This window comes from Phyllostomus hastatus, unplaced genomic scaffold (assembly GCF_019186645.2).
Source record: "Phyllostomus hastatus isolate PE091 unplaced genomic scaffold, TTU_PhHast_1.1 phas_contig_196, whole genome shotgun sequence".
Classification (NCBI taxonomy): domain Eukaryota; kingdom Metazoa; phylum Chordata; class Mammalia; order Chiroptera; family Phyllostomidae; genus Phyllostomus; species Phyllostomus hastatus.
In genome coordinates, this window is record NW_025333709.1 from 33,199,447 (window position 1) to 33,224,767 (window position 25,321).

Consider the following 25,321-nt stretch of genomic DNA (forward strand, 5'->3'; position numbering starts at 1 on the left):
GAAAATAAGCCAAAATATGATAACAAAGTTTATCTTTATGTGATAGGTTATTCTTCATCACTTTCTTTATTTTCAAAAATTTCGTGACAATATTTCTTTATAATGTAGAAAAGAGGACTCAAAAAATAAATACAAATATTAAACTTGTAGTTTTTAACTACCTATATAGTAGATTCCCTGCCATGCACTTGACCTAAAAGTGAAAGATCAGGTCCATAAAGCATAATGCATGAGCTTTAGAAATGCAGACATACCAGTGCTGCCTGGGGTGAACCAGAACACAGTAAGGCACCAATGTCAGCAGTAGTTCCTGGAGTACTACTGTCCAGTAAAAAAAAAACTTTATGAGCCACGTATGTAACTTAAAATTTTCTAGTAGCCACATTACAAAAGTAAAAAGCAAGAAACAGGTAAAATGGATTTAATAGTGTATTTATCTTAATGTAGCTGAAATATTATATCATATGAAATTCACGTTATAAAATATAACTGAAGTATTTTACATTATTTTTCTGTGCTAAGTCTTTGAAATCTTGTGTCTGTTTTACCTTTATAGCACATCTCAGTTTGGACTAGCCACATTCAGAGTGCTCAGTAGCCACATGTGGAGGCTGTTGGCCACTACATTGGATATCATAGTCTAGAGTAATAGTATCATTGTAGTGATATTCTCATCAGATTTTTAGAACTTGATGTATGTTGGAAAAATGTTCACACAAAAAATGGGTGGTTTTATTAAACCATACATTTTCAGTTTTGCAAATGAAAACTATAAGTTTGCAAATTTAAAATAGTTGTGGCTTTAATTTTTGGTATTTTAAAAATATAGTATTTTGACATTTTTTTTGAAAGTTTAGTATTTAGGATAATTTTCCATTTCATATTTCTTATAAATTACAAATTCAACTTAGGTTGACTTTCTTCAGCAAGCTAATAAAGACCTGGAGAAGCATATACAAGAGCTTATGGAAACCAAGGAAACAGTGACCACTGAAGTAGTTAATTTAAGTAACAAAAATGAAAAACTCTGCCAAGAACTAACTGAAATAGACCATTTAGCACAGCAGTTGGAAAGACATAAAGAAGAAGTGCTTGAGACTGCCGATAAAGAACTTGGGGAAGCAAAGGTATGTTCAGGTGCGGGGAGTGCTCCTTACTTCTCCTAGAATGTAGTGAGCTTGAGCCCTGTTGATACACATTCAGGCCTTTTGGGTTTTTTGTTTTGTAATTCATGTTTTTCTAAAGTGTTTTACATGCTCTAAATGCTTGCACTTGTTCTGGTTGTTTGCATTTGTGAAACACACCTATTAAGGTAGTTCTCCACACTGTGCCCTATTTTCCTTCAATATTTCCATCTGTTCTTTTACCTCTGCATTGTGAGTGAACTTCAGAAGTTTGTTGTCTTTATCATGTTGTGCTCATAAAGCCATTAAAGGCTTAAAAAAAACTCCAACTATATATGCCCTTGGAAATTTTTAAGTTGGTAGCTTTTATCTTTAAATTTACATAGATGCAAAGGATATAATTTCATCTATTTTAAATATTGATCTCTTAGAATAAAACTGTCACGTCATCTTCTAAATGTAGCCACTAGAATCCAAATGACCCTTTCTTGAGATCCACACAAAATTTTATCCTATGTTTGAATATCTTTTTATGATCACCCTATCAAATGGGTTTGCAATAAAAAATACATAAAGTGAAATGTTTCATTTTTCACAGTGTCCTGTAACTCTAAGGTTAAAAGTAGCATTATTCCTCCAAATAGCACTATCTTTACACTTATTAGTGATCAAAGTGACAAATACATCACAAATTTTGATAAATACTTATTAAATAAAAAACTAAAATTTTATTGGAAATACATTTCTTAATGAGGTGAAATGGGAGAAAATAGTGTCTTACTTAAAATTTTTTTTGGCTAGCCCCAACATTGTAGATTATCTTTTTGTATGGCACTCCAAAAGTTGCTTGTATCTTGAGACAGACATTACGTGTATGTCTTTAGTTTGAAAAGTGGGGGAAAGGCAGTTGTGAGAGAGAAAGTAGGAAAGGAGAACCCACATGACAAGACCACAAGCAGATTCTCAGGTAAATAATATGTAAGAGGGACTATATGTGCAAATTAAGATTCCAGACATTGATTCCTTAAAACCATGTGTATGTGATAGTTTTACATAATATTTGGAAAGTCTTCATGTTATCTCAGGAATGGGTATAACCTAGTTTGAAGAACACCATTATTATACATCACTGAATTAAGTTTATAGTGTCACCACCACTAACTAGTTAAATAGATTGGAAACTACCTCACCATAATAAAGGGCATGTGTGAAGAGCCCACAGCTAACATCATACCCAGTGGTGAAAAGACTGAACGCTTTTCCTCTAAGATCAGGAATAAGACAGGGATGTTCATTCTCACCACTTCTGTTCAACAGAGTACTAGAAATCCTAGCCAGAGCACTTAGGCAAGAAAAAGAGATAAAATGCATTCACATTGGGAAGAAAGAAGTAAAATTATGTTTGCAAATGACGTGACCGTATATGTAGAAAACTCCATAAAGATTTCACACACACACACACACACACACAGCAGAACGGATAAATCCAGCAAAGTAGCAGGATACAAAACAACATGCAAAAATCAGGTGTGTTTTGACACGCTAATAATTAAAATCCAAAAAGCAAATGAATAATCCCATTTACAATAGCATCAAAAAGAATAAAATACTTAGGAATATACTTAACCAAGGAAGTGTGCACTGGAAACCATACAGTATTGCTGAAGGAAATTAAAGAAGACAGTTGTAGTACGGAGGATCCAGGCTGGTCGTCATCCGTGCGGGGAGAGCAATGGGATAGTAAGATGAGGAAACAAGAGTGCTGTAAGACGAATTCTAAAACCAGGGTTCCAGGACAGTCCTTCAGGTACACAGGCCAAAAAGAGTTTTCAGTTCTCGCATCTAGCTCCCTGTAAGCATTCACGATACCAAGAAATTAAAGAGAAGCCTCAACTTGGCCTCCTCTTCGTTGAAATGTAGGCTTAGGTCTAAAGCCTCAGAAATCACTGGTGAGAGGGAGCATGAATTACTTAAAAAATGATCTCATTTGCACTGTGACTTAGTGCTAAGTATTCTTGATTTTTAGGTATTTATCTAATAGACTTTTTATTCCTAGAAAGAGATTAAAAGAAATCTTTCTGAGATGCGGAATCTTGAAGAAACAATGGCAAAACTTCAACTGGTAAGTACGTGTCATGTTGAATCACCAGAACTTCTGGTAAGAAAATTTTTATGCTTTATTTTACATACATATTTTTTACTTAAATATAATTTACACATTATAATACTCTCTTAAGTGTACAATTTAGTGGTTTTTGTATAGTCACTAAGCAGTGCAGCCATCACTGCTGTCACATGACAGGACGTCTTCATCACTCCAGAAAGAAACTATACCACTAGTAGGCACTCCCCGTTTTCCTCTGTTCAGCCCCTGACAACTTATAAATATTTATTAAATATTTAATATTTTTATAAATATTAAAACTAGAAATCAATAATTGATGACATTCTTGACTTTTATTAAAGTACTCATTCCTCTTTTAATAGCTTTGTTTGGTAGTGCAAACCATTTTCCTAGTCATATTACTTGTTCTTCAAGTCAGAATGCTAGCAATGATTCCAACATAAGCCTAGACATACAATATTGTCTTATATAGTCTAAAACTGGCAGAATGTCTTGCTTATGGGTAGAAATTCCTGGGTGGTCACCCAAATGATTATTGAGGGGTTTTTTAATAGCTTGTTAAATTGGATGAGTTTCTGCTAAGATTGGAAACAGACTAGTGCTAATTTCCAGGTTTTCTTGCTCTGCGTGCTCTGCGTACATTCTAGTGCGCGGTGTGCTGCTGGCATAGGGCAAACTTAGAAGTGAAGCCACTGTGATATGCTGGCACATAGTATGAGCTCAGATGCTTGTTGATTTTTATATGCTCACTGTGGGCAACATCTCAATGACTCTTTTTATTCAACTATAGGTATTCAGTTCAATTCAATATTGAATAATAGAATTAGCTAAACCTGCTAAATGTTGTCCGTTCTTTAGTCTCATAGATACTATAAATTTCTCCCATGAGGTCAGTAAACAGAAAGTAGACAAACATCTACATGTTTGATGATGTTTTTACATCATTAAACTCTGCATAAGCTCCACGAGAGCAGGGATTTTTGCTGTTTGTTTGCTGCTACTGTTGTGCACACTATACGCAGTTCAGTGCAATTGACAGTGCTGGTGTCAGAACTGTGACCACATTATCCTGTGTTGGTTGGCAGACAGTAAGATGTTGCTGTGCTTACTTTCTGACCTTTTCTGTCTTTTCTAATAGTGCCATGTTTATGTATTTTAAGGAAAATATTAATTTCTACAGCTAGCAGTAATTAAGCACTTGCCATGTGCTGGACACTGTGCAGAATGCTTCACCTCCATAGATTCCTTCTCGCCAGTGCATTGTTGGCATCCAGTTACTGGTCCGATCTCCACTGTGCAGATGAGGTTGAGAGAATAATGTAGTTACAGATGCCCATGGTACTCTTAGAACACTATGTCTTTCTTCTGCCCCCCTTTAAAAGTGAAAAAGCTTTAATTTTTTTATTATACAAGTACATATTTATTTTTTAAATATAGGACAATTTGCTAAACAAATTAAAAGAATAAAAACCTAATAATTCTGCTACTCAGAAAAGAACACCATTGATATTTAGGTTTTATGTTGCTTTTAGCCATAACTGATCATTAATTTGGTTGAAACCATACATTTGACTAAAGTGTGTGTGTGTATTTGAGCTACTCTTAAATAAACATGCTTTTAAACATATCTCTTTTAAGTGCTATGATATTTTATAAAATTGTTTGAAATCTTGATTATAGTATTAAATTTGCAGGAATTAAGCTTATGCCGTAAAGAGAAAGAGAGACTGAGTGATGAACTCCTTATAAAATCAGACCTGGAAACTGTTATTCATCAGCTTGAACAAGAAAAGCAAAGACTTAGCAAAAAAATTGAAAGTTTTGGAGTTACAGGTAAAATGTAAAATGTTGACAACTTACAAAGTGATTGTTATTTTCTCTTGATGTATTATTTTCCTTAGTAGATGGTCTCGCATCCATTCAGTGCTTGTGTGCAACAGAAGCCATACGAGGCACTGTAGCGCTGTAGGAAACCTTTACCCCTCGAGGGCCTGGCAGAATTCCTTTTGTTTTGACTAGTAAAGGAAACCCTGCTTCAATAGTTTCAAATAGAAGTGTATTCTTTGAGGCAAAACAACAATAGAATTATATAAGACTAAGGGGAAGACTATTCTAAAAGTGAAAAATGAAAGAACAGAATATTTATAAGGAAATGTAGTTCTTCCACTTGAAAGTATACACACACACAAATGAAGTAGGCTACTTTTCTGCCCGGTGCCAGTCCTAAATGAGATTTTTTAAGAAACATGTAAGAATTCATTCATTCATTCATGCACTCACTCATTCATTAGACAAATGTTTATGAGCCTGCTGTGTGCCAGATGTTTTGGGTACTGGGACGGGAAGGTAAAGAAGATGCACAAGGTCCCTGCTCTCGTGGTACCTTTGTTCTCGTCAGAGAAGCAAACTGGTGTCTCTCTAAAGACTATTTTTCTCCTTTTCTCTCAGTATTTGCTTCTTCAGTATCTGGCAATTATAGGCAATGTACAAAACAGTTAATGATTTTTAGTGGCTTGCATTCTAAAAATAATAGATACAATTTATTTGGCTAATTATATAATTTAAATGCAGCACTTTTAAGATTGAATTATTTTTCATTTTCAGAAAGAGAACTTACTTTGGAAGTTGAGAGGATGAGGCTGGAGCATGGGATAAAACGTCGAGACAAGTCACCTTCTCGTTTAGATGCATTTCTGAAAAGTATAGAAGAAGAACGAGATTTTTATAAAAAAGAGCTCGAAAGACTCCAGCATATAATACAGCGAAGATCTTGCTCTACAAATTGTTCTGTACGTGAAAAAATTCCAACATCTAAAATGCTAGAAAAGGTAATATCTCTTTATCAGTGTAATTGATAAGAGAATATCTTTTTGAACAAACTTCTCTGGTTTGTTACTGTATGAATTCTAACTGTTTTCATACTTGCTTTTAAAAACTCTTTCTCAATTTTGATTTTTGTTTCCTTCCATGACCTAAACTACAGGAATACTGCATTAATTAGGAAACTACTCAAGAACAAAGCATGATATACTGATTTCTGGAACTTAAGGGAAGATTGAATAGCTCGTTACATACATGGGAGGAGTGTAAGGGCTTCTGGGCTTCCAGAAACCGGAACCCGGAACTTGAGCTAGTGGACGTTTCTTCTCTTTCTAACCTTTGCTTTTGGCATCAGCTGCACTTTCTCTCTCGAAGCAGAATGGCTTTGTCCGCATGGCAGGCCCCATGGTTTCATGCCATTCCCAGCCTTGGACTAGTCAGAAGAGCAGATCACGTGGTGCAGGCCAGGCATCTCCGTGTTAATCACACAATGGGAGAAAATAGTGAATGGAGGTGGGTGCCAGGGTGCCAGGCAGGTCAGCCTGTTCCCGCTGCAGCCACCTTCACAAGTTGGCAGTCTAAAGATATACATGAGGTGAAGTTAGTCATGATTCCTGAGAGATTACAATCATGAGTCTCTATTTTAGGTCTTAATTATTTTCACTGTTTTATGAGTATCATTATTTTGTGAGTATCATTTGAATTCTGTAGGTTTTTTTTGTTTTGTTTTGTTTTCTGGCTTTGGAGCCATAGGAGTCCTGGGGCTTTATTACCATAACATTACTGCATACTAGATCAAATTAGGGGAAGCTGGGAGTAAGGTCATTAAAACTCAAAACATTTGATTTCAGACTTGGCTGAATTGGCCAATTCCGTCATCCTTTTCCTGAAGATCCTGTCAGTTGTCAAATGGTTTTCAGTCATATTCTGATTAGACTGTTTTTTAACCTCATTGACTAATGGCTGAATTTGTCATTCTGTTATACAAGAGTCAGTATAGACAGTATTTTATTTTATAAGGAGAACAATTGGGAAAATACAGTATAAATTAATTTATGTTATAGAGTTATTTTTTAATCCCCATATATAGTTGAGACTCATGAAAAATAACTCACCAAATTTGTCACTTTCATTGTGTAGGAGAATCTTCCACAAAAATGGTTGGTTAATTTAATCAAATATTTATTAAATAGAACTGAGTAGATAAATATTTCAGAGCTTTCAACCTAAAGATTCAATTCAGTTGATGGTATAGGTTCACAATTGAAAGACAAATGAGAGATTTTATTAAGGTACTGGTAAAATCAAGAGACATTTTCCCCTTTCAATTTTACTCACTTTCTTGAAATTTTCTAATGTTAACTAATATGGATAAGGAATTCATTTTCCAGAGTTTAGAAGTTGAGGCGTTCAGAGCATTTTAGAGCCCCGGCGGTAAATTGGAGGCATAGAAGGGAAGTGGGCATGTTCACTAGTGAAACGGGTGGAGTGTAAGACAGTCGTGAGTGCTGAGGACTGGAGGGGGCACTGTCCCCTTTCACCTTGTACCCACTGTGGTTCCAATTGCAAGTTTTGAGTATATGGTTCCAATCACAAGTTTTGTGTAGTGGAAAGTGCGTTGGAGTTGGAGGCCTGTTGAAAGTACTAACTCCACAAATCAGCTTTATGAACTTGGACAAGTTATCTAACCTCTTGGAACTTTGGTTTCCTCATTTGCAAAGTGAGGAAAGTGACTAAAATCTCTTGTGAAGATTATATGAGATGATTTGCATAAGAGTCTAGTATAAAATCTAGTTCCTAGTAAATGTTTCATTTCTTTATCATTTTCTGGTTCAAAGCAAATCAAATCTATGTCAAAAGTCAGATTCAGTTCATCAAATATATGCCAAGGCACCAGAAATACGAGGTAAAGAAGACATAATTCTTAGCCTTATCACCTTGAGCATCGTGTAGGTGCATATGTGTATTGAAAACAATAGAGTGATAAAAGGAAGTTTATCAATAATTATATGTTAACACAAGTATAAATATCCACATACAAGATACATTTAGAAAAGAGCTAGAGTTCCTGCTTCAGAAGGCCAGTCAGCAAATGCTAGGGGAATGCACACATTCTGCCAGGTACCATGCTAGGCACTGAAGATGTGGTGAGTAAGAGCAGACACCTACTGCGTCCCTCATAAAGCTTACGTTTTAGTGGTTAAAACATAGATTAAATGCATACGCGTGTGAATTACTTTAGAATCTTATTGATATAAATGTTAATGAAAAAAGAATTCAGGAAAGATTCAGAAGGCTATGAGAGCGTATAGAGGGGGAGGTCTAAGTTAGATTGGAGAATCTGGAAGAACTCCTTACAGAAAGTGGCATTTAAGCTGAGACCTAGACGATAGAAAAAATAGACCGTCAAATCCTTACTCACTAGGTGCTCCTTCTCTGAAATCCATGTAGACCACCTCCTGTCTGTAAGATATTTTTATTCAGGTTATAGATTTTCTATAGTTACTCAAGCCTTAAGTCCTCAAATTTTAATCTGCTGATAAAATGTCTTATAGGAGGTGATAAGGTGTCCAGATAACTAACCTCATCTATTATGCCTTGATTTTCCTTATTTCGCCAAGAGGATAGTTCATTTCCAAGTTACAGGCAAGGGGTACCCCACAAATATCTACCATTTACCAGCTCCACATGGGATGTGGTATGTGCACAGGAGATACTGAATAACACAGATCAGGATGATGGCCAGTGTATCAAATTATCTGATTATCCCTACCCAGGTCTTCTGAACTTAGTACTTTAACAGTGAGATACCATAGATCCCAAGTCGGCATTTATCATCTTTATTTTCCACAATTGTTGTGAAGATAGTGGGTCTGTTGAATTGTACTGGAATGATTGCTACAATCTTGTTTTAGACATGTTGGATGTAGTTGATTAATGTACATACACTGCCTGGTAGAAATATTTATATTTACCTGATCACAAAAGTAGACCTCATATTGGTTTAAAGCTGGGACAGCCGGGGGTTGGTGTGTCTAGGCCATTGATCTTAGGTTGTCACAGAAAAGCACTGAGGAATGTGCTAGTCTGTTACAGTTACTTGCACTGGGTGAGCAGGCACACAGTGCACCTAGTCTCTGCCCCAGAGATGGTTGTGAACTAGTGTTTCCCCACAATTAGCACACACCAGAATCACCTGGAGGCCTCGATAAACCAGTTACTAGGGCTTGTCTCGAAAGTTTTTGATTGAGTAGGTCTGGGTCAGTTCCCGAAACTTGGATGTCTAATGGGTTCCTAGATTCTGCTGATACTTCTGGCCTGGGGATGACACTTTAGGTACCACCAGTATAAGTAACTTCAAGGGAATGACAGTTGAAGCATCAGGTGGGATCTGATCAAATAGTATCCTTGGCGGCTGCATCCCCTCCTGGGAATTTGAAGGCCAGGAAATTTGCCCCACTACCACCAGCCCTCTCATGTCCTCTCACTATGGGTTAAGAATTGTGTTCCACAATTACATTGAAAAAACTTTTGGGTTTTTTGTCAGCATCTTTAGGTCAGTCTCATCACCAGCATCCTTGTGATTACCTTATGGTTGTAATTATAACAAATGATAACTTCTGTTTTTAATTTATGTTTCAGGGTGATTACAATTGTGAAATTCATCTGATCGCAAGAGAAAGAGATGAACTTCAGCATATGCTGGAAAGATTTGAAAAACATATGGAGGATATACAGTCCAATGTTAAATTATTGACAGCAGAAAGAGATAAACTGAGTGTTTTATATAATGAAGTAAGAAATTGGTTATAATTAAGCCAACATTATACAGAACTAGTTAACTATAATGGAACCAGAATATATCCTTGAAATTATTGTAATGCAGGGATCTCATGGTATTCCTTCAGAATTAGAATTATAAGTAGTAGTTTCTACTTATGATCCTGTTCCCAAAGCAGAGATTTCTATTATTTTTTCGTATTTCTTCTTTTTTTCTAACTATTTGTCAGGTCGGTTAGAGATAATCTATTTCTAAAACTGTCTGGAACATGTCTTAGGCTGACTCTGAGCCAACCAAATTAATTCATGGGATTCAGATGTGTTGGAATATGACTATTAAACAGTGAGTGGCAGCCGCTATGGGGGCCTATTGGATATTAAGGACTTAGGCTCTGGTGAGGAAACTCGGGGAGAGGGAACCCTAGCAGCTTGGCCAAGTCACAGAGCCTCAGCGGCCAGGCCAAGGTGAGTGTAGACAAGGCGCAGTAGCTGTCACCTAAATTCGTTCCCCTCTCAGTCTCCCGAGAAATCCTCCTGCTACTTCAAGAGGGGGAGAAGGACATGCAGGTTAGAAGATCAATTCAAAAAGGTGTTTTCACTTTAGGGATTTTGCAGGACACAGTAATCCATTTCTAGGCTTTTCTTACTGTTGGCTTAGAGTTCAGCTGTTTGGGGTCTGCTTCATTACTAGTTTTCCATCTGCTGTCTGGTTTCCATGATTTTGTGGCTGGCACGTCCCTCAATTTCCTTATGATTATGATTATGATTATTTTCATCCTTTTACTCATTTTGGGGGATTTGGAAAGAGAGCAAAGGTAGCATGTGCTTAGTTTTTTGGTTTTTGTTTTTTTTAACTGGGGACATATCCAAAGTGTTATTTATATCTTTTTAATTCTTGAAGGCTCGGGAAGAATTATCTTTACTACGACAAGAATCCTCCCAAAGCACAGTCTCCCATAATATTGTTAGTCTTATGGAAAAGGAAAAAGAAGTTGCAATATCTGACTTAAGAAGGATTTTGGCAGAAAACGAAGCTTTAAAAGACAAGCTAAAAGTAAGTAAGTAATAAGATTGACTGATTTTTGAAAGGTAATGTATTGAGAAAAAGAGAGGCCTTTCTGTATGTTGTTTTTTGAAGTTTCCTTTCAGAACGTACGACTGACAGGTCAGGGCTTGGCCAACAGTGGCGCACGGGCCACATCCAGACCGCAGTGTTTCCGTCTGGCCTGTGTCCTAGGAATGATGTTTACTTTTTTTTTATTTTAATTATTGTTCAAGTACAGTTTTCTTCCCTTTACCCCCATCCCAGCCCACCCCTTCAACCCTCCCCACCTCCCTCCCTTCTCCACTCCTCCCCTCTTATTGTCCATGTGTCCTTTATACTAGTTCCTGCAAACTGATGTTTACTTTTTGAAATCATTGAAAAACTGTGAAAAGAAGAATATTTCATGACACATGAACTTTTTGAAATTCAGATTTCATTGTTGGTAAATGTTATTGGAATACGATGCTCCTTCATTTACACGTTCAGTGTGGCTTCTTTTTTGCTGCAGTGGCAGAGTTCAGTAATGGCTGTAGGAACAGTGGCTCATAAGGCCAGCAATATTTGTTATCTTGTTCTTTATAGAAAATAACTAGTCTCTGATTTCAGTAGGCAGTTCCTTATGTGGAGGGACATTATCTTCTTTTCGTAAAACAGTTTCATTGAGATATTCACATACCATATACTTCACCCATTTCAGGTGGTGTTTTGTATATTTACAGACTTGTTCAACCATCACCTCAATCAATTTTAGAGCATTTTCTTTTTTTTATTTTAATCATTGTGCAAGTACAGTTTTCTCCCTTTTACTCCCAATCCAGCACCCCCCCCCAAGAGAGCATTTTCATTAATTCAGAAGAAACTCTGTACCCATTGTCACCTGCTCTCCATTTGCCCCTCACCTCCTCAGTCTGAGGCAACCACTAGTCTACTTTCTGTCTCTGTAGGTTTACGTACTCTGGACGTTTCACATAAACGGAGTCATTCAGTATGCAGTTTTTATGTCTGGCTTCTCTCATTTAGCATAATGGTTTCAAGCAATCCATTCATGTTATAGTATGTATTAATATTTTATTCTTTTTTATTATGGAGTAACATTCCATTATTTATCATTTGTGTGGTTTCTACTTTTTGGCTATAAATAATAATGGTGCTATGAATATTCAGGTACAGCTTTTTGTGGGGATGTATGTTTTCACTTATCTTGGGCGTGCACCTGGGTTCATATGATGACAGTATTTAACCCTGTGAACAGTTGCCAGGCCATTTTCCATAGCAGCTGCACCATTTTTCTTCCCACCAGCAGTGCATACACGTCCTCAGCAACACTTGTTATTGTCTGTCTTTTTCATGGTAGTCATGCTGGTAGGTATCCATGGTTTTGCTTTGCATTTTCATGATGGCTAATGATGTCCATCATCTTTTCATGTGCTTGCTTGGCCATTTGTTTATCCTGTTTTGGAGAAATGTCAATGTAGATCATCCTTCGCCCATTTTTAATTTGCATTATTTGTCTCATTATTGAGTTGTAAGACTATATATCCTCAATAAAATTTCCTTCATCAGATATGATCTGCAAATACTTTCCCCCATTCTGTGGGTTATCTTTTCATTTTTTAAATGGTGTCTGCTAAAGCACAAAAATTTTTAATTTTGGGGAAGTCCAATTTATTTTTTCTTTTGTCGTGTATGCTTTTGATGTCATATCTGGGGTAGTCTTTTATAACTCCTTTTATAATCTCCAAACAAATACATATGTTAATATATATAAAGCAAGTACTTAATACATAATAAGAACTCAATATTAACTATTCTTGTTACTAGTATGGAGTTTATACTTTGTATCCAAAAATGTTATGGAATTAATGTTTAGAAATTAGTGACTAAAATTAGCAATAAGAACATTTAAGCATTATTAGGGCAGTCTTTATGTCATAAAATTCCAGTTAGAGTTTTACTCCAAAAGAATACTTTCAATTGGGATCCTTTGGAATACTGCCTTCCCAAAAGTAATTTGTCATTAAAAAAACAGTGTTTATATTACCAAATGGGGAACTTGTCGTACTATGACAGTTTTTAGTACAAGCTACTGATTTATTGTTTTCTGTATGTTGAAGTGACCAAGGAATGTAAAAACAGGGTTTGGAAACTGCAGTAGTGTTGAAAACTTGGGAAAAGTGATACTCATATGGCCAGAATCTCTCTGGATAGTAGGAGCGAGGATTTATGAGTTTATTACAGGTCTTTTACTTAAAACCTGAAATAATCATCTCAATCCTTAAGCCTCCTCTAGTGGTGTCCTGTTATGCCACCATCAACCCAAGTGTCGAACCCAGGACCACCACCGACTCCTCCCTCCCTGAAAGCTCCTGTCTCGCGGTCACCAAGTCTTGTCAGTACTACCTCTTAAGTAGTATTTAACATTTATTAAGTCCTTTCCGTGCAGGAGGCTCTATACTAAGTGCTTTTCACAGACTTTTTGAGTCACTCTTGATAGCTGCCTTTTCAGATGGGTGATCTCTGAGTCACAGTGAGTTTAAGTATTTGCCCAAGGTCACCTACTATGAAGTCACAAGGAGTCTGGCTCCTGAGGTCACATGTGTTTCTCTTGAACCTGTCTAGTTCTAGTTGTTCTGGCCATTATTCTCTCTCAACTGCGTTAGGGTATTATATTAGCTCCCTCCACATCTATTTCAAACTGAAGTCCGAGTTGTCTTTCAAAAATATAAATCCAATCACGTCACTTCCCACTTAAAACTCATTAACTGTTTTCAAGGGTTTCAGTGATCGTCTTCAGTGCCTGCTTTGAGGTGTAGCCTCTTTTCCCCAAGCTCATCTTCCCCTTTTCCCCACCCTTTGTTTTCTCCACTCCAGGTTTAATGGACTTTCTCTTGCCCCAACTTTCATAGCTGTTGGGGGCATTCCTTTACACTTTTCAGTTCTCTTACCTGGCTGATTTCTGTTCATCCTTTAGAGCCAGGTTAAATATTTTCTCACACAGGAAATGAATGCTAGACTCTAGATTTCCTTTCAATATATTTTCATAAAGTTCCTTTTTCTAGCAAAATATGCATGGATTTTATTCTAGTATCTTTTTAAGGTTTTTTTTTTCTACTAGACTATAGTATCTATGGCATCAGAGAATACGTTTTACTCACTACTGTATTTCTAACACCTTGCTGGGTGCTTGGTATGTAGTATGTACTCAATACTTGTTGCATGACTTAATAAACTAAAAAAATGCATGCAGCACAGTGACTCTTTCAACCAAATGTATAGTCCAATCCAATGTCTGTATTTATTTTTAATGAATAATATGGGTGGAAGTATGAGTCCACTAGAAGAATTCTCAGGAAACATCAGCTTTTATCACTTGCCTACCTAGACTTAGCATCAACAAGAGTTAGATAAGGTGGTGTAGCCAGAAAACAGCTCTCGTGTTCACACTGTCGACCAGCTCATCCTTGAAACTCTGATGGCTTCCACAGTCCTGTGGTATCCTGTTCCTGTGTCCTTCTGATCTCATCTTTTCTTCCTTTACAGTCTGTTTCCCTTACTCCTCCTCTGTGAGGACGTACTCCTGAGCTTCCTTAACCTGCTGTTTTTTTCCTTTTATGGTTGTGCTAATGAATCAGTCTGTATAAATCTTTATAAATGAATTTATACTAATCTGTGTCTTCTGTTAAAATAACACATGGAGACAGAGTGGTTTTTTCTCCACCAAAAGCATTGTTTTTGTAAAATGTGCAATGATTTTCTTTCTAAAACATTCTGTTGTTCAAAAAACAAGTAGAATAGTAGTGAACACTTGTGTTGCTTACTTTGGTAATTGTCTTGCATTGTCTGATGTGAATGAACATCTTTTATAAAATTCTCTTTCAGACTCTCCAGGAAATGAATCTTTTTGGAAAATCAGAATTCGAGAAAACTATTGAACATTTAACATATGTTAATCACCAGGTAATTTTTCAAACTGGATGTGGGGTATATTGTGCTGTGTGAATGACTATATCAATTATAGTTTTAATATACTGTATATTTTTGATATTACAAAAGAGTATGCTAGAAAAGCTGTATAATAATGATGGAATATGCCCCAGCCAGTGTGGCTCAGTTGGTTGGAGTGTTGTTCCCTAACTGAAGGGTTGCGGGTTTGATTCCCTGCCAGGGCACATACCTAGGTTGCAGGTTCAGCCCCTTGTCCAGGCGCCAGCGTGTGTAATCCCCAGTCTGGACACGTACGATTCCGGGTCCGGTTACTGTCCCTGGTCTGGGTGTGTACAGGAGGCAACCAGTCAATGCTTCTCTCTTGCATCGATATTTCTCTGCCCCTACTCTCTCTAAAAGCAATAAAAAAATGTCCTCAGGTGAGGATAAAAAAATTTTTTTAAGTAGTGATGATAGAGTATGTACTTTAAAGGCTACTTGGTTCAAATCCATCTCTGTCACCTATTACCTATAGGCAAGTTACTTAAACTTTCCATCCCTCAATTTCTTTATTTGTAAAATAAGAGTAGTGCTAGTGCCTAATTTATAGAGATTAAATGATTTAATACATATTTAGGAACTTAGAATAGTCACTGGCATATTGTAAGCACTCAGTAGATATCATGCTTATTATTGTTTTGCTCTTATTAAAAAATCATATACTCGTACAGACATAGAGTACATGGTAAATGCACTTCTATTTCTTATTGCTCTCTCTAGAGATAGGGTTTTTTAAAATTAATATGAGTTCTGACAGTCTTTTTTTCTCTCTATTTCATTTTCCTAGTTGTCTTTACTATGTCCTCACTTTTTTTGTCTACTAATTTTTTCATCTGTTTCTATCAACTTTGGGTCAGTTGATTTTTTTTCCTTCCCCATCACCAGTTATTGTTTCCTGCTTCTTTGCATACCTGGTGACTTTAGGTGTGTGTCAGGCATTGTGAATTTGACCTTCTTGGTTGCTGGATAACTTATATTCCTATGGGTACTCTTGAGGTTTGATCTGAGGTACAGTTAAGATACAGATAGAAGCACCTTAATCCTTTTTGCTTATGCATGTAAGCTTCATTGGGTGGCATCAGAGTAACATTTAGTGTTGAACTAATTCTGTTTCACTACTGAGACAAAACCCTTTTGAGTACACTACCTGTTTCCCCATGAATTATGTTGTTTTCAAATGGCTAATGAGAACAGGATCTACTCCTGGTCCTGCATGAGTCCTGAGCATTGTTCCCTCGAATTCTTTGATGGTTCTTCCCTTGCCTTGGGGTAGCACCATCCATGCTGAGCTCTGCTCAGCTAAAGGCTCAGGGGCCATGTTTGTAGATGTCTGGAGCTCTCATTCTGTGCAGCGCTCCTCCACTGTCTGCCCTGCAAACCCGCGTTGTCTTGTCCTCCCTGGAATTCCTTGTTCAGTTCTCTTTTTTCTTTATTTTTATTACTGACACTGTTGCAGATGTCCCCATCTTCCCCTCTTTGCCCTCCTCCCATCCGTCACTCCCCCTTCCCTCTGGCCATCACCACACTGTTGTCTCTGTCCATGGGTTATACATATATGTTCTTCGGCTGATCCCTTCACCTTTCCATCCAGTCCCCTCACTCCTCTCTGACAGCTGTCAGTCTACTCCATATGTCCATGCCTCTTTTTCTGTTTTGTTTGTCAGTTTATTTTGTTCATTAGATTCCACATGTAGGTGAGATCATATATTTGTCTTTCTCTGATGGGCTTAGTTCACTCAGCATAATAATCTCCAGGTCCATCCATGCTGTTTCTAAAAGTAAGAGTTCCATCTTTTTTATGGCCATGTAGTATTCCATTGTGTAAATGTGCCATAGCTTTTTTTTATCCATTCTTCTACTGATGGACACTTGGGCATTTTCCAGATCTTGGCTATTGTAAATAATGCTGCTGTGAATATGGGGGTACCTATATTCTTTCAAATCAGTATTTCAGTATTCTTAGGATAGATTCCCAGAAGTGAAATCACTGGGTCAAAAGGCAGTTCCATTTTTAGTTTTCTGAGGAATTTCCATGCTGTTTTCCACAGTGGCTGCACCCGTCTGCACTCCCACCAACAGTGCACTAGGATTCCCTTTTCTCCACATCCTCCCCAACACTTGTTTGTTGATTTATAGATAGTGGTCATTCTGGCGGGTGTGAGGCAATATCTCATTGTGGTTTTAATTTGCATCTCTCTGATGATTAGTGATGTTGAACATCTTTTCATACGTCTTTTGGCTGTGTGTATATTTTCTTTGGAGAAGTGTCTATTCAGGTCCTTTACCCATTTATTAAAGTTTTATTATATTATTTCACTTTTTCCCATCACCATTTATCCCCTGTATACCTTTCCACCTCCGCCCACCTCCCTGCCCCCACAATCACCACACTGTTGTCCATGTTCCTGAGTTCTTGTTGGTCTTCCTGGTGTTGACTTATATAAGTTCTTTATATTTTTTGGAGATTAACCTCTTATCAGATGTGTATTGGCAAATATGTTCTCCCATTCGGTAGGTTTGTTGTTCTTTCTGCTCCTGAGCCCAGCCTACCATTTGGTGTCTCCATGAGCTAAGCTTCTTCGGGATAAATCATCTGGCTGCACAGTGGTATTTCCTGCTGTGGTCACTTCAGATCAACTGGGGTCAGCTCTGCCTCCTCAGAGATATGTGGCAGTACCCGGAGAATTTTTGGTTGTCACAACAAGGGGGAAGGTGCTTCTCATGTCCAGCAGGTATTGGCCAGGGATGCTCCTAAACATCCTGCAGTGCACAGGACGGCTCTGCCCCCAACAAAGAATGATCTGGCTTCAAATGCCAGTAGTTCCTAGGTTCAGAAACTGCTTTAGATGATACCTTTCTTCCATTTTGAGTCATTACTCAATCTACTCTTTGTCTTCCACAAGTTGTCGAAGGCACTTGTCTACTCTTATTTTCTTTCTTGTTCTCTATGTTCTTATGGCCTTCTTATTCCTTTACTGTCATTTTAGCACTGTTTCCAGAGGTGGGGGGAGATAAAATGTGTGTGGTCAGTTTACAGTTTTAACTGGAAGACTCATATTTATCACTAATATTTCTTGGTTTTGAATTGTATATATAATTATTATTCCATTTAGTATTTATTTTTGTATGTAAAGTAAAATAAAAATCTACCTATTTTTTTCCTCTAATGAGTGATTGTTCCAACTCTGTTTATAAAGAGTTTATTCTTTTCCCACTTCCCTAATGTGCTACCTTTTCCAAATTGAAATCTGCATACACATAGTTGCTTGTCCATTTCTATGTGAAATCCACAGTGTTAATCATGGTAGCTTTCTAATTGATTCATATCTCACAAGGCAAATCTACTTGCATTCTTCCCCCACCCTCAGTTTTTCCTGTTTTTTTTTCTTTTTTAAATGTCAGATCTTATTTATTTGTTCCTTGTAGAAAATCTCATTTTTGACTGGGCTCAGACTTAGAGGTAGAATCTCTCAGAGAGGAAAACCTACATCTCTTGGCAATGTGTTCCTGGCATTTTTCTTTGGTCTCCTTTATTCTCTTAGCCTAAAGTTTAGCACATTCTGTGGCCTCTTCCTTTTCTCAGTACACTGTTTCTTCAGAGCAATATGCCGAGGTTTGTGCTGCAGGACACGTGGAGTAACAAGATGCTGAAATTTGGGTGCTTTGGTCCTAGGTTGCTCCCCTTCTTTGTTTAGGGGCCTTCTCACAGCATATTGGTGGACATCATAATCTTTAGAGAGGTTGAAAAGTTTGTGGATTCTGCTAGCTCTTTTGGGCCCCAGGCAACAAGACATGGTAGTATCAGTGAGACCAGGAATGTCTTTCTCCCTTTTTTTGCAATGACCAAGTTGAGGACACTGAGAATGGCATCCATACTGCAACCCCAAACAGATTTTTGCTTTCCTTCTTCAGTCCTCCATGGTCCATAAAAGGAACACTCCTTACTCAGTAGCAGGCAGACACAACCATAGGTCAGGGCACCAGGCTGTCTGGGAAAACTTTGTCATTTCCACCTCTGATTTGAAACACATAACCTTCCATTCTTCACCCAGAGCATCAGCATCAACTTCTGTTGCCATCCACTTCTCATTAAAGGTACGAAGTTTGCATTCCTCATTCACTTCAGTGCGTTTCTGGCAGCCAGTGGCTGGGAAAGAGAGGTTCAGCTTCATCCTGAAATAACCAGCCACCATTGAGGCACCGTGGGAAAGACCTGTTTCTTCTTAAATTTCTTTTTTCCTAAATGAATTTTAGAATGAAATCTAAACTACTCCTCTTATTTTTAAAAGGTTCTGTTAGGATTCTTACTGAAATTTCATTGAATTCACAGTTATTTCAGGAAATTTTATTACATTTCCAATACTGTGTTCTCATTCAGAAACATGGTGTGTCTTTACATTAAGTTGGGTTATGTTATGCCCTCCAGAAAATTTTTACATCTTTTTCCATATATCTTGCCTGTTTGTGTTTGGGTTACTGTATTTTCTGTTAAGAATTTTTCTTTCAATCAGGCCTACCTGCTTACTGTTCTTGAGAAATTCCTTAAAATTTTTGCTCTGCTAATTGTTTCCCTTTCTGTTTTTATTGTTGTTATGGATATATTATTCTCTTTTCTTTCTTTCTTTTTTCTATCTTTTCTTTCATTTCAGTGATATTGAAAAGGAGAGCTAAATGTATATGCCTACCCTGATGTGTAGAACCTAAAGTATACACATGACTTGTAAAGGACTTTTAAATAAATCTTATTTATTTCCTTAGTTTTCTTTCAGAAATGTTAAAATATGCTTAAGGGAAAAAAACTGAGACATTACCTATTAATTTTTAAAATTTGAATTGTAGCTTGAAAACGAGAACTGTGAATTAAAGTCTAAAATGTTAGTAATGAAAGAATCGATGGAGTCATTAGAGAACAAAGCAAAGCTCCAAGCTCAGAAACTCAGCCATGTGGCCGGTGACTCATCTCTTCAGAAGACAGAGATGAACTCACTTAGGTAAGTTCATTCAATGTTTCCTTATTTCTCTCACCTCTGGGAAGTGACTCTGTGAGGCCCGTTACGGTGGCATCTTTGGCCTAGGCCTTTGAGCGGTGGTCCCCAGAGTTGGCCTTGCAGTGAGTGGAGTCACCTGGGGAGCTTTTGAAAATTATGGATTTAGGGATGATCCCTGGAAGTTCTTATTTACCGAGTGAATCTGGGTAGGTTTTGCGTATCTGTATTTTTAAAGACTTTCGTAGACTGATATGATTGCCGGCAAGTTTTTGTACCTACCTCTTTCAAAAATCCCCCTAACGGATGCTTCAGATCATTTGTACTCCATAGCCTAGGGTTGCTGAAAGTTACAGAATTTTTTGCTACTTACATCATTGTTCTTATCTTTCTTCTTTCAAAGAAATGTAAAATCAAAGTATTTTTATACAGAGTCTGAAAAATGGTAAGAAGGTCAGTATGTAAAAAGAGGGTGTATCTACAGGTGGGAGTCAGGTTATGAAGAAGTTAGTATGGTAACCTAGAGTGTCTGGATTTTACCTTATAAACATAGAGAAGAAACAGAAATTTTTCACCCAGGGGCTGACACGCGTAGCATGCTTTTTAAAAAGTGAATTCTGGCAGAAATAGGAAAGATGGACTTAGAGTCTTAATAGGCTGATGGCAAACAATAGAGACCATGTGTCTGGACTGAAACAGTGACAGTGAACTTGGAGAACAGAGGCCAGATTTAGGAAACACTTCTTACATAAAATCAAAAGGACTGCATGACTTATATGGAAATGAGAAAAATATACAGTAATGCAGAATGTTTACCTTAGGATCTTGTGTTGGTTAACCATTAATCAATTTAGAATACAGAAGACTGGAGGGAAAAGGTCAACAAAGTTGGTTTTTTTCTGGACTGAGCAGCTGCGATAAGTAAAAGATACTGAAAGTCAGAAGAGGGCAACACTCTGAAGAATCAAGGAAATATTTCTCCCTAAATACATTTGCAGTAAGAAATAGGAAAAGCTTTTCAGATGTCAGCATGACATTGCACATGTGAAACTAAGTCAGTCCTGGAGTGTAGTCACAACCTGAGATCAGATGGTTAGTGATGGTTAGAGAAAAAGACTGATAAATTAAAACTGAAAGTGTTAGTGAACAGGATGGATATACTGTCAGAAAACTGAGTTGCCCAAATAGAAAACAGACTCAAGAAATTCCCTAGAATTCAAAACTCAAGGTTAAAAAGAAATAAGCAAAAAAAGACACAGATCTAACATATAAACACTCATAATTGTAAAAATATATAACATAAACAGAATTGACAATCAAAGGAATAATTAGGAAACAGCCTGAGGTCATATTCATAAGCGGTTCCTGATTATCAAACAAAACTTGATGAAATAAGACCAAGAGCTGGATGTGTCCATTTAATTAAGGAATGCTCTTTCAGGGACTCATAGGGTATCTTTTTTTTTTTCTCTCATTTTCATAGGGTATCTTTAATTTTGCTCCTTTGCTGCTCTCTGACTACAAGTCTTTGATAAGTCAAATGTTAGATAAAGAACTAAATTAGAAGCTGCTTTTCCCCTCCTCCTTTTTTCTTTCTTCGTATTTTTGCAAGCACTACATACATCCTGTGAAGGAGAGCTAACTGAATGGACCAGCCCCACTTCTTCTGGTTCATGTCCATATTCAACTCCATAGTACAGGCACTGTGGTGTATTTTGACACACAGAATTATTAGTCTTCCCTTTTCTTTTTTGTCCAGCAGCTAACTGGATCTGGTATTTAATCCATTTTACTTTTCTTCTTCAGACTAGACCACACTCTCCTTTCCTCTCCTTGCAGGAGGCCCTCCATAGTCTCAGGCACTTAAGGCAGGGCTCTCTTGGACACCCCAGCATACAGCTCCTTTGCTGTTTTCTTTGTTATACTAATACCCTTTTCTCCTGTGAGCTCAGTCTGGTGCTTCCCTCACCTAAGAGTGGTTCTATACCTTTGTTTTGCCCTGGCAGGAAAATCTGACGTACCTTGCTTCCGAGGAAAGTATGTCATTCATGTTCTTCATATCAGCATGGGTTGGCAGAACCATGAGTTCAAACCGTCAGGTCCAAATCCAAAGCTAAACTCGGTACAAATTGTAATGCCAAGCACTCTGTAGAGGCAAAGCCATGTTATTCAAACCTCATGCCACGTTCTTTATTTTGTTTTATTTTATTTTATTTATTTATTTTTAGAGAGGAGAAGGGAAGGAGAAAGAAAGGGGGAGAAGCATCAGTGTGTGGTTGCTTCTCATATGTCCCCTGTTGGGGACCTTGCCCACAACCCAGGCATGTGCCCTGACTGGGAATTGAACCAGCAACCCATTGGTTTGCAGGCCAGCACTCAGTCCACTGAGCCACACTGGCAAGGGCCCTCATGCCACTTTCAATATGGTCAGTAGAGATCTTGCTACCCCTTCAGTCACATCAAGTTCTCTTTCCCCTGTCATGAAGACACTTAAGAATCTGATACTCAGATGAATCGTATATTCCTTTCCATCTACTTGGTGAACCCATCTTCTTTCCCTTCCCTTCTCTTTCCTTTCCCTTTGCTTTCCACCAAATTTCAGTGCCACCAAACAGTCTTTTCTTTTTGAGAAAGACTTGTTTTTTTTTCTTCCTGTTTTTGTATTTAAACCAAGCAGACTATTTCAAGCGTCATCTCTAATTGTCCAAATACAGGGTCTGTGGTCTGGTCTTTTGATGCAGCACCGGAGGGCATAATACAAAATCCCACTTTGTAACCACCCATTGAAGTTAAACGAATGACTATTGTCTTCCTTGAATTTTAGCATTTAATAAGACCTGGCATTTTATGTCCCAAATCAAAACTTCGTAGAAAAAAATGCTATAAAGCAACTTTACTCTACCCAAAAAAGATGGTCTTAGCCCCTCAGAGGATGCTTGCTAGCCATCCTCTGGAGCTGGGGGTCAGTGAACTTATTCTGAAAAGGACAGAGTGAGTATTTTAGACTTGCGGGCCAGGTAGTCCCTGTTGCCCATACTCAGTCCTGCCTTTGTAGTGCAAACTCAGCTGCAGACGATGTTCGAACAAGGGAGTATGGCTGTGGTTCAGTACACCTTTATGGACACTGCAGTTAAACTTCATATAATTTTTATGTCACAAAATACTGATCTTCTATTGTAATTTTTTTCAGTGATTTAAACAAGTAAAAGCCATTCCTTGCACTTAGGATTTATAAAAATTGGTAGTAGGCCATAGTTCGCCATGACCTGCTTGAGAATAAATAGTTTCCAGCCCAGTTAGAGAGCTAACGTTTCTCAGTTAACCCCACTGTTAACAGTCCTAGTCCTCACCATTGCCAGCTATGAGTCTCCAAATGGTTAGAGTCCTGCAGCTGAGAACACTTTCAGACTGTTTTCATTTCACCTTAGTCTTTAGTTATTTGTGAACGTTCTTCAAAACTACAGGGTTATATAATTAACCGAGGATCAAAGAAATGCGTTAGCAGACTTTCCTTGGAAGGGCTCATAAACTCTCGTTAGAGTTAATATTACGGCAGTAGGTATCAGTTGTTACCGTAGGATTTAGGTGTATTCAGAAAACCAAATATAACTGTTTTCCCTTGAGAAGTATTTATTTGTTAAGAGAATTGAAAACCATTGTAGATATGGAAAAGAATGCTCATAGATTTCTTAGGATGCCTAAAAACTGTCTTCTGGGCATGTCGAACATTTTTCTACCAAGACGGGGAGAGAAGGCAGGGCCCTAAGGGACCATAGCTGAGCTCATGTAGCTGGACTCAAAAGGGCCAAGGGAACTAGGGCCCCCAGAGACAAATCATTATCCCTTTACAGAAAGGTGAAAGGAAAGCCCATCCTGATCATTTTCCTCTCTCTGGCTCACCAAAGGATGATACTTAATAGTAGCCTTTCAGTTAATGGCGGGCCATGACTATGGACTTTTAGAGACATCCAAAATAGGGATATCATATCAGTCTGTTTCCTCTAATAGGACATTAAAATTCCTAGCCTACTCCTCTTAGATGGAGCTTCAGCTCCATTCAAGTTTTAGAACTTGAACACTTTTTATGAAAAACGAACAGACTCTTTAAGATACTGTCCATTATGAAAGAAAGTAATTACTTTGCTCCCTAAAATGAAAACATGTATGCCTTCATGTAAAGTAAAGTAATATAACTGAGGAATTTGAGGTACAGCCACATGGGTAGTAGAGAGCTAGGACTTTGATTCTAAGTGAAGTTTCATCGATTTACTTTCTGGTGAGAAGTCATCACTTCCCTTTGCTATGTTTATAGCACTTTCAAAGCTAAGAAATTGCTTCAATTTTCCTAATAACTTAGTTCTCAATAGGTTCTCTGAAAAGATGGTTTGACTTTGGGTTGTGAGCATGCAATGCAATGTATAGATCTTGTATCACAGAAATGTACACTTGAAACCTATATGATCTTATTAAGCAGTGTCACCCCGATTAATTTTTTTAAAGATTTTATTTTTAGAGAGAAGGGAAGAGAGGGAGAGAAACAGTGATGTGAAAAACATCAATCAGGTGCCTCTTGTATAGGTGCCTCGACCAGGGACCGAACCTGCCACCCAGGCTTGTGCCCTGACTCGGAATTGAATCTGTGACCTTTTGCATTGTAGGAAAACGCTCTACCAACTGAGCCACACTGGTCAGAGCATCACCCAAATACATTTACCTTTTTAAAAAATTCTCAGAATTCTCTTTCCAGAGACTACCATGAACAAATAATCTGATAGTCATCGGCTATTCCTCACAATGAACTCTATACCATACCTCAATTCTTTTATTAAGAAGACCTTTATCTTAGCAGCAGTACTTATGTCTCAAAAGTTATGTCCAAGGCCTGGCATAGAAATCTCTGTTGTCACCTTCCCTCTCTATACTAGAATATGAAAAGACAAAGCTATTTTTAGGACCCCCTCATATGTGTAATCAGTCAAGACGTTACTTTACCAACCCTACTTTCGTGGGGAATTAACCCTGCTAATGAATTTAGATGTAAAGGGATCTTTACATTTCTACTTAAGATTTCAAGCACAGCCAACTACTTGGGACTCTGGGGGCCACTGTGTAGCTTACTGGTGGACATTCTCCCTCCCACATAGAGGATGTCGGTCTCCCTGTGTTCTTCATAAAAGGCAACTTGGTGTGGTAGAAAAACGTCGACATCAAGTGCAGCTAGCCTGGATTTATATTTTTTCTTTGCTTTGTTACCTTGGACAAATTATTATTTATTTGTTTCAATAACACTGAAATAATAGTTCTAATTATAGAACTGCTCTAGGAATAAATGAGCTAATATATATAAAGTATCAATGCAATGACTACTTCTTGTGGTTACATCCCTGTGGGAGTTCCCAATAACTACCCTAGGTGAAAGCTTTGTCTTTCCAGCGAGGCAGGGTTAAGAACTTGTAGG

The 25,321-nt window shown here is 37.7% G+C and overlaps 1 protein-coding gene and 1 pseudogene across 3 annotated transcripts in view; one reads left to right on the forward strand and one right to left on the reverse strand.

The window, feature by feature from the left end:
* The window catches only part of CEP135 (centrosomal protein 135), a 61,746-nt gene that overhangs the window by 15,781 nt on the left and 20,644 nt on the right, over positions 1-25,321 (forward strand). For all 3 annotated transcript variants that reach the window (XM_045834636.1, XM_045834637.1, XM_045834638.1), the window contains exons 9-16: positions 912-1,127; positions 3,181-3,246; positions 4,944-5,082; positions 5,854-6,077; positions 9,712-9,864; positions 10,751-10,903; positions 14,774-14,851; positions 19,718-19,869. In XM_045834636.1, the coding sequence (XP_045690592.1) occupies positions 912-1,127; positions 3,181-3,246; positions 4,944-5,082; positions 5,854-6,077; positions 9,712-9,864; positions 10,751-10,903; positions 14,774-14,851; positions 19,718-19,869 (1,181 nt within the window). The remainder of the gene's footprint in view (positions 1-911; positions 1,128-3,180; positions 3,247-4,943; positions 5,083-5,853; positions 6,078-9,711; positions 9,865-10,750; positions 10,904-14,773; positions 14,852-19,717; positions 19,870-25,321) is intronic.
* On the reverse strand, positions 18,311-19,050 carry LOC123815919 (annotated as a pseudogene).